At 37.8% G+C, this 9,591-nt stretch overlaps 1 protein-coding gene and 1 pseudogene across 1 annotated transcript; one reads left to right on the forward strand and one right to left on the reverse strand.

The window, feature by feature from the left end:
- Positions 1–2,721: 2,721 nt before the first annotated feature.
- LOC148349272 (insulin-like) lies at positions 2,722–4,642 on the reverse strand. Its single transcript, XM_088321044.1, has 2 exons — positions 4,462–4,642; positions 2,722–2,891 (listed from the first exon to the last, which is right to left on the reverse strand). The coding sequence occupies exons 1-2, from the start codon at positions 4,640–4,642 to the stop codon at positions 2,722–2,724; spliced, it is 351 nt and encodes a 116-aa protein (XP_088177170.1).
- Positions 4,643–8,722: 4,080 nt separating this feature from the next.
- Positions 8,723–8,868, forward strand: LOC148349273 (5.8S ribosomal RNA; annotated as a pseudogene).
- Positions 8,869–9,591: the final 723 nt, after the last annotated feature.

A 9,591-nucleotide genomic window follows, 5' to 3' on the forward strand; every position in this document is an offset into this window, starting at 1 on the left:
TCGTAGTATTTCTATAGTATTTTTTTATTTTCGGAATAACAGCAAAATAATACATTTGACTATGTTTTTAGGCACTAAATTTGACATTTAGTATTGTAGCAATTTTGTTGTAGTTTTGTTCTATAACTGTAGTATTATTTTTGTCAAGGGACAATAGGGACAAAGTTGGCACAAAACATGTTTCTATAAAACTTTATTTACTATTATCTATCTATCTATCTATCTATCTATCTATCTATCTATCTATCTATCTATCTATCTATCTATCTATCTATCTATCTATCTATCTATCTATCTATCTATCTATCTATCTATCTATCTATCTATCTATCTATCTATCTATCTATCTATCTATCTATCTATCTATCACCCTAGTGAGAGGTGGCTACAGTCAAGAACACACTCACTACTTTATATCTATAGATCTGTCTCTCTGTCTATATCACTATATTTTGACCATTTTGATTTGGCGGGCCGGACGAAAATTCCTGACAGGCCGCATGTGGCCCGGGAGTCTTATTTTCGTTTGCCCACCCCTGACTTGAATGTCACACCTCTGCTGGATCTTAACACGCTAATTGCAACACCTCGAAAAATAAATGAGCTTCAGAGTAAGAAATATAAGAATTAGAGCAGCATGGGCAGCAGGTGGGCACGGGGAGCTGTGTGAAGCCGGCTCCAGATAAGACCCGTGCAGGAAATTGCAATATGGAAACTCAAGTGGAATACTAAGAGAGTATCTGTGAGTGTCGGTGGCCCTTTGTGTGTCTTCAATGGCGCACAGTATGACACTGAAACTCAGAATTCATTGCACATTGTAAATGTGACTGGTGGAGGAAGCCTCTGGATTACAAATGAGGATTCTAGGCTGGATTAAAAAAAACTGCATTTTTATTGTCTGTGCAGGTATATCGATATATATTTATATATAGATATGTATCTATATATCTATATCAGTCTATCTATATCTATCTATCTGTCTCTCTCTCTATAATATATATATATATATATATATAATATATAATATATATATATATATATATATATATATATATATATATATATATATATATATATATATATATATATATATATATATATAGGTTGCATGGTACTTGTTTATTCCAACTTATAAAATCCTCCTACCAGGCACCAATAAAATGTGTTTTATAACTGCATGCATTATTTGCAAAAAATATGATAGTTTTCATTCCATGCCCCTTATAGTCCGGTGCGCCTTATATATGATGGGCAAATATCACATAAAAATATTTCTTTGGGCTGCGTCTCAAATTTTTTTTTATTTTATTTTGTTTTTTTTAATGCTAAGTCTGTCGCCATCATCCATTTGTGTGTTTAAGACAAAAATACTACACATAAATTCAACAATGATACTCCAAATTTACTACAATACTAAAACCAAAATTTAGTTTTTATGGTGCATTTTGGTCGCTTAAGTGTCATCGATATGACACTAAAGTAATCCACTGAATAGAGACCATGTCCACAGTGAATACGTCACTGAAGCTTTGATTCCTTCCCGGATAGTGAAAACTGCAAAAGTACATTACAAGCTATCCGACTACTTCTATAGGTAATAAAATAAATAGTATTGAGGCTCATCAATACTTACAATCATTTTAACAAGCCAAGCTCCCAAGTGCCTCACACACATTATGAAGAGGTATAGGGGAGACACGGCCAAGTTGTGCTACTACTACTATAAATGATCAAAACATATTATAATGAGGAACATAAATGCTTAGAATATTTCTAACAAACGATTCTTTCTGGTGCCTTGCTTATATTATAAGAGGTAGAAAGGAGACACTACCAACCTGCCCTAATCCTTCTATAGAAAATCAAAATATTTAGTAATGAGGCTCATAAATACTTGCAATTTTAACAAGCCAAGCTCTCCAGTGCCTCACACACATTATGAAGCTGTAGAGAGGAGACATGACCAAGTCGTGCTGCTACTTCTATATAAAATCAAATTATTCAAAAATGAGGAACATAAATGCTTGCAATCATTTTAACAAGCCAAGCTCTCCAGTGCCTCACAGACATTACAAAGAGGTAAAGAGGAGACACAACCAAGTTGTGCTACTTCTTCTGTAGAAAATCAAAATATATTCCAATGAGTAACATACATGCTTAGAATATTTCTAACAAGCTAAGCTTTCCCGTTCCTTGCTCATAATACAAAGAGGTAGAGAGGAGACACGGCCAAGTTGTGCTACTTCTTCCGTAGACGATCAAAATATACTCTATTGAGGACCATAAATGCTTTGAATCTTTCTAACAAGTAGTGTTGGCTGACTGAATATTTGAGCGACAAGTGATAAATTACTGGGTTTTTTGGCCGTTATCGTTTAAATTTTTGATGCACCCCTAATATACATGTTCTTAATATGTTTTTAATCTACAAAAATAGCTACATAAATAGGTCATATCTTGAGAATAAGCATCCATTTCTTTTCAAACAAAACTGTAGAAAAGCCATAGAACTAAGCCTAAAGTACCTTGTATAAACAAACTGTGCATTGCCAAGGAAAACAATAACACTGCGTCATTTCAAAACTAGGAAAAAATATTTAATACATCATTTGACTTTGCAGACCTGCAAGTCTTTTAATGAGAAATCACAAAAGTATTTCATGAAAGCATTTCTAAGCTAAACTATCAAAGACACGCCGGTCTTTTGCTTATGTTGCCCATTTAGTTGCAGTATTTATCCAAGACTAACATGCTACACGGCTGGTGGCAGCACTGTTCTACAATGCCGTCGCGCTTCATCATCATCTCCATCTTCTTCTTGAAGGCGTAACCTACGATTTCGTTGAAATCGCCTGGAGATGCCGCCTCGTCCGTCTTTGGTGGGATGATACCTGAGAGAAGGGACAAAGTGAAATTTGTCTAAGAAAAACAGATGATAAGGAGTCATCAACACAGCCCAAGAAATCATCGGCTGCTCTATGCTCAGTCTGGAGGACATTGCCTAGAACATTAAAGACTCCTGTCTCCCTTGCCACTGCCTCGTTGACCTGCTGCTTTTAGGCAGACTCCACGGGCCCCTTAAAACAAGGACTACAAGTCTAAAAGACAGTTTACTTCCCAAGGCGATCACCATCCTAAACAAGGACACAACACAGGACATTGGGTCCAATCAACCCAAGAATTGAGTTGGTCCATTTGAGACCCAGACTTGGGTTATTTTTTTACCCAACTGTTTCCACAAATTATTATTTTACATTCTAAAAACATATTGGTGAAAAGTGGGACCAACCCAACATTAAGATCCATTCAAACCCATTTTTAGGGTAAGTTTTACACAATTGTTTGGGTTGTTTCAGACAAAATGACCCGGACTCTTTAGCATAAAATAAACAAATATGAGTTGCTGTTTTTGCAAAACAACACAGGACATTGGGTCAGATCAACCCAAAAATCGGTTTGTCCCTTTTGACAAAACTCGGGTTATTTTTGACACAACTGTTTTTAGACATTTTTCTATTCTATTCTATTCTATTCTATTCTATTCTATTCTACACATCTAAAACACATGTGATAACAATCGGACCACCCTAATACTAATTCGACCTATTTTTCTGGATCAGCTTACACAAAACGACCCAATAATTTGAGTTGCTCCAAACAACATAACCCTCACTATTTAGTATAAAATAAACCAATTTAGGGGGTGTTTCTTTCAAACAAAAATAGCATTTTTGGCGGACTTTCTTCCTAAAAACTACTAACACATTACATCTTTGGATTTCATGATTTGAAAATCTAAAGATGATCCGTTGGCGTTGTTTCTGCAAAACAACACACTTCAACCCACGTAATAGGTTGATTGATTTTTTTTTATTACCCAAACTTGGGTTATTTTTGACATTCATTTTCATTCATGCATTTTGTTAATTAATCAAGTAATTCATTCATTCATTCATTCATTCAAACACTCTAAAAACACTTGGGTCAAAAATGGTACCAACCCACAACTTGGGTCAATTGGACCCATTGCTCTGGGCTGTTTAAAAAACAAACAAAAAAAACAGTTTGACTGTTCTTAACAAGAATGCCTCAAAGGTTGAAATTAACAAATTTTTGAATTGTTACTTTAATTTAAAATACTGTTTTTGCTGAATTATTCTATACCCCAAAAAATTGCGGTGTTGTTGTTGAAAAACAACTTAGTTTTTTTTACCTGTTTTCAAAGACTATTCTATCCTATCCTATCCTATCCTATCCTATCATGTCCTGTTTCATTCTATTCTGTTCTATTCTATTCTATTCTATTCTATTCTATTCTATTCTATTCTATCCTATCCTATCCTATCCTATCCTATCATGTCCTGTTTCATTCTATTCTGTTCTATTCTATTTTATTCTATTCTATTCTATTCTAAAATGTCAGCCATTATCAGAGGGTTTCGAGCTCCTTTTTTTCCTTACGTAGCACAGTTTCAAGGTTCCTTTTGGTGCTAGTGAAAAAGCCTCTGTCCCCACAGACCATGTTGAGGGCATCCACCAAATTCGTGCCACACAGATGTTGCGAAGAGAGGGCTCTGGAACACGGCCACGACATGACCAGTAAGGCCAAGACTGAGGCGGAATGAAACCACATCGGTGCCATGGCGGAAAAACTCTAAGAGACAAAACATTTTCAACATCTTCACAACCTGAAACCGCAGAACGTCAAATTTTACCTGCAGGGTTTGTCAAGATGACCGACGAGCACCTTTGCGGCAGGATAGCACAAGAAATCTGCACGGCATTGAGTCGGAGGTGCCCGGTCCATTAATACCCTCCAGGATTCCCTGAAAAGGTCGTCAAATGACGTCGGCATCAAATGTTCCTGTCAGCAGTTCGACTGGAAGTGCTTTTTGCAACGTCAATTAGTAAAACAAACCTTGTTTAATGATCGGGAATGATGTGATCACCGCTTGGTGACACTAGATCACCTCCACTCCGTTTGCTTGGGAACAACATCTCAATGGACTCAACCAATAGTCTTGAAGACAGAGTCTAAGTAAACCCTCAGAGTTCTAGGAAGTTTCATCAGAATCAAAAGAATCTTTATCATTGTGTCGATAAAAAACAAATTAGGGTAGCACTCCAGCCAGCAACATATTTTCAAAATAATAAATAGAAAAATAGAAAATAGTGACCTCAAATATAAAGTATTCCCATCAAAAATGAAAACTTTACAAAACTGGGATATTTACTAGAAACTATGTTCTAAAACTGTGGTTTAGCGTGTTGATAGCTGTGAGTCACAACATGGCGCCTGGATGGTTAGCGCCCAGCCCCGAGGTGCTCCCTGTGCTGAGTTTGCATGTTCTCCCTGTGCTTGCGTGGTTCCGTGTGGGCACTCCGGTTTCCTTCCACATTCCAAAAACATGCATATCAGGTTAATTGGCAGGTCTAATCGTGAATGAAAGGTGTGAACGATTGTCTAGGAGTGCCCTGTGATTGGCTGGCAACCAGTTCAGGTTGTCCCCTGCCCACTGCCCGAAGATAAACTGGGATGGATTCCAGCACCCTGTGACCCTGGAGAGGATAAGCAAAGAAAAGGATGGATAGCTCTGGGTCAATTAGACCCAGTACACAGGGAACTATTCTCTCAACAAATCAAAACCTACAATAAAACACATAAACTGGCTATAATAATGATGATCTTTTGGACTGTGTTTATAATCCTATCTAGGGCTTTCCTGTCTTTTACAGACCACCCTGCATGCCACACTTTTATGCAGAACGGTAGGATCCTCTCTATGGTGGCGCTGTAGAGTTTCAACAGTGTCCTTCGGAAAATATAATCCCAACACCACTGTTCAAAGGTCTCTAGCCACCCAGACGGCTTTATGTTTCCCATGAAAAGGTCACACTTTTATTAATCAAATGAGTTCTCTAATGCCTGTGTTCTTTTATCCATATTAAACTAGTCTCAGTTAGGGCTTTTTCTTAGCCACTCTGCTTTGAAGGCAATCATCTCGGAGTAGCCTCTCTACTGTAGATGCTGACACTACGGAACTAAGCTGCTATTTGAGCCTGTAAGAAGTCTATTTTTCAACCCAAAGACAATAATGTACTTTTCCTCTTGTTTAGTTATGAAGTTGGGCATCTTATTTCTCTCTGTACCCTGTACTGTTTTATGAAGAGAGTAGTACACACCATTGGAGGGGATTTTCAGATTTTTGGGAATTGCACACATTGAATAAGCTTCATCTCTCAGAAAAACAATAGACTGTGGAGTTTCACACGAAAAATCTCTTTATCTGGCCATCAAGAAAGTTTAATCACACCCGCAAAGGTGATGCTCCAGATACTAGACGAGCTCAAAGGAAGGTCATTTTTGTAGCTTCTATAACTGTCTAAACTTCAATTGTGCTATGATTGTATCACAAGGGTTTTGTAATAATCTACTAGCCTTCTAATGCAGCCAAAATAGTAATTTTTCCACATAACAATGTAGGAGGTGGAGTTCTAAATTAGTTATATTTAATCTTAATTGAAAAAAACCCCTAGTGCTTTTCCTTCAGCAATAAGAACAGTTCTAAGCGACCCCAAACTTTTGCACTAAACTTTCCGTTAAGACTGCACACTCCCTCCGTCAAATACAGTATTACATCCCCAATCTGCAAAGTCTTTATGAATCAATGAAGAAAGAGACAGAGAGGCATCGTGGGAATTAGTTCAGCCATTAGCGTATGGACATTTTCACGTTACCTAGACTCAAACCAATAGCAGACAGAGACATTAATCCTCATGCGCACAAACACCATAATGTCTTTTTTTTTTTTCACATTTTTGAGCATGCAAAATAAGTGGGTGTTGATGTGGTTTAGTGAAGAAAATATTGTAAAGACAAACATTTTATTCCACACAATAAAGTGACGACATTGTAAGGCTGGGACAAGGTATACGAATTACTGTATACAATAGACTCACCTCAAAATTAGAGTTAAACAAACCTCCCCCCTTATCCAAATATCCTATAGATCCGACATGGGCATTGTTATTGTTGTAGTTGTTATTGTAGTTGTATTTTTTGCAGTATTTTTTTAGTACTGTAGTTTTATTCTTGTCATATTTTTGTAGCATTTCTGCAGTAGTATTGTTGTTGTATTTCCATAGTAGTATTTTTGTAGTATTTCTATAGTTTTCTTTAGTATTTCCGTAGTCGATTTTTGTAGTTTTCCTGCATTATTTTTTAAATCTTTTTATAGTAGTATTTTTGTAGTATTTCTGTAATATTCCTTGAGTATTTTACCAGACTCTAGTATTTTTCTGATATTTCTTTAGTATTTTAGTATTATTACTGTAGTTGCATTTTTGTTGTAGATCTGTCGTGGTATTTTTGTCTTAGAGCATTACTGTTGCAGTATTTGGTAGTATTACCATAATAGTAATATTGTAATATTTCTGTGGTATTTTCAAGTATTTCCATTGACAATTGGTAGCATATCTGAAGTATTTTTTTAGTATTACGGTAGTTGTATTTTGTGGTATTTCTGTTGTAATATTACTGATGTATTGTTTTTGTATCGTACTATTACTGTAGTGGTATTTGGTAGTATTTCTGTAGAAATATTTTTGAAGTAGTTTCATAGTAGTATTTTTGTAGTATTTCCATCGACAATTTTTCATGGTATAACTGCATTTTTGTAATATTACTGTAGTTGTATTTGTGTAGTATTTCTGTCTTAATATTTGGTAGTATTTTTGTGTTATAGTATTTCTGTAGTGGTATTTTGGTATTATTTCTGTAGACATATCTTTGAAGTATTTCCATAGTGGTGTTTTGTAGTATTTCCGTAGTACTATTTTTGTAATATTACTGCAGTTGTAGTTTTTAATATTTGTTGTGTAATATTTATGTAGTAGCAATTCTTATTTTATTATTACTGTACAAGTATTTATGTAGTATTTCTATAGTATTTGTTTCTTCTGAGAATGGAAGCAAAATAATATATTAGGTCACTGTTTTTAAGCACTTAATTTGATATTTAGTTCTGTTGTAGTTTTGTAGTAATAGTGACGATCTGTAGCCCTTTGAGACTTCTTATGAGCAGTTTGCTTTTAATAGTACTTCATTTACTATTACAGTGGGACCTCGCTACTTCGCGGTTCGACGTTCGCGGCTTCAGAGCTTCGCGGTCTGTAATGGTTAAAAAAAAAAAAAAAAAGGAAAAAAAAATAATATATTTATTTATTTTTTGAAGGGGCGTCGCTGCTTCGCAGATTTTCACTTTTTGCGGGTTTTTTCGGCGGAACGTCAGCGGACGCGGGATAAGGCAGCCAGCTCGGTGAGACGGGGGAGGTCGGGGGATTGTCGGCGGAGTTCACTCCCGGGCCACGCGACGGAACGAGTTCGGCGGACGCGGCGTCACACGGCGCGACGCGAGAAAAGGCGGCGGGCGTGATCGGGCTACCCCCGTAACTGGAGGGAGCCCGCTCGTCCGACGACCCCAGTACCGCGGCGCGAGACAGGCGGCCGTCCGCACGGGGCGGGCGAAAGGCGGCGGACGTGCGCGGGACCCCCATAACTGTGTCGGTGTCGTGCATATCGCACCCGAAAGTACCCGCTCCGCGAGTTAGGGGCTCGCTCGCGGGAGCGACCGAACGGCACCCGCGGTGCGGCGCAAATAAAAACCCTGTCGTGAATTTGTCTCGGATCATCCCGGGCGGACGTAAAATCGCCCAGCTGTACGACTCTTAGCGGTGGATCACTCGGCTCGTGCGTCGATGAAGAACGCAGCTAGCTGCGAGAACTAATGTGATTTGCAGCTGCGATTGGCTGGCAACCAGTTCAGGGTGTCCCCTGCCCAATGCCCGGAGATGGCTGGGATGGGCTCCAGCCCCCCCGCGACCCTAATAAGGATAAGTGGTGCAGATAATGAGATGAGATGAGATTTTCTTTTTTTTGAAGGGTCGTCGCTACTTCGCAGATTTTCACTTTCTGCGGGTGGTTTTGTTCCCCATTAACCGGGTCTAAAGAATAATAATAATAATAATAAAAAAAATAATAATGAAAAAAAAAAATTATATATATATATATATATATATATATACATATATATATATATATATATACATATATATATATATATATATAATTTTTTTTTTTTCACTTATCGCGGTTGGTTTTGGTCCCCATTAACCGCGATAACCGAGGTCTTACTGTATATATAACTTATTGTCATTACATTTTGACCCTTTTCGTCTGGTGGGCCAGATGCGGCCCGCGGGCCAAAGTTTGTTGATAGTATCAACAAAATCTTGAATTATCATCTTGAGTCCATCTCATTGGCATTTGAATGCTTTCCACCAAGCTTGAGCAGACCATCTGCTTCTTTTGGCAGTGAATTGGTTCTGCACAGCTGCCACCTCAGGAGTGGCTTCACCCGAAATAATTCGGCACACTCGCTTGCCACAAACAAGAACAGTCTTCGGGGAGGACTGCGGGAGACGGCAAATAGCGACTTATTTGATAAGGTGTGACAGTTCCCTTCCTTGACTCATTTTTGGGTTTTGGTGCTGTATGGATGCCAGGGAGGCATCCTGATGACTGCCCAGATT

Source organism: Urocampus carinirostris, chromosome 17 (assembly GCF_059441175.1).
Source record: "Urocampus carinirostris isolate Australia breed hairy pipefish chromosome 17, RoL_Ucar_1.0, whole genome shotgun sequence".
In the NCBI taxonomy this organism is placed as follows: Eukaryota; Metazoa; Chordata; class Actinopteri; order Syngnathiformes; family Syngnathidae; genus Urocampus; species Urocampus carinirostris.

Excerpts from the sequence above, each read along its gene's own strand:
- LOC148349272 (XM_088321044.1), bottom strand. The coding sequence starts at position 4,642 with ATGGCACCGATGTGGTTTCATTCCGCCTCAGTCTTGGCCTTACTGGTC. Across the intron at positions 2,892-4,461 it reads GAACCTTGAAACTGTGCTAC|GTATCATCCCACCAAAGACG; the intron begins GTAAGGAAAAAA and ends CCCTTCTCTCAG.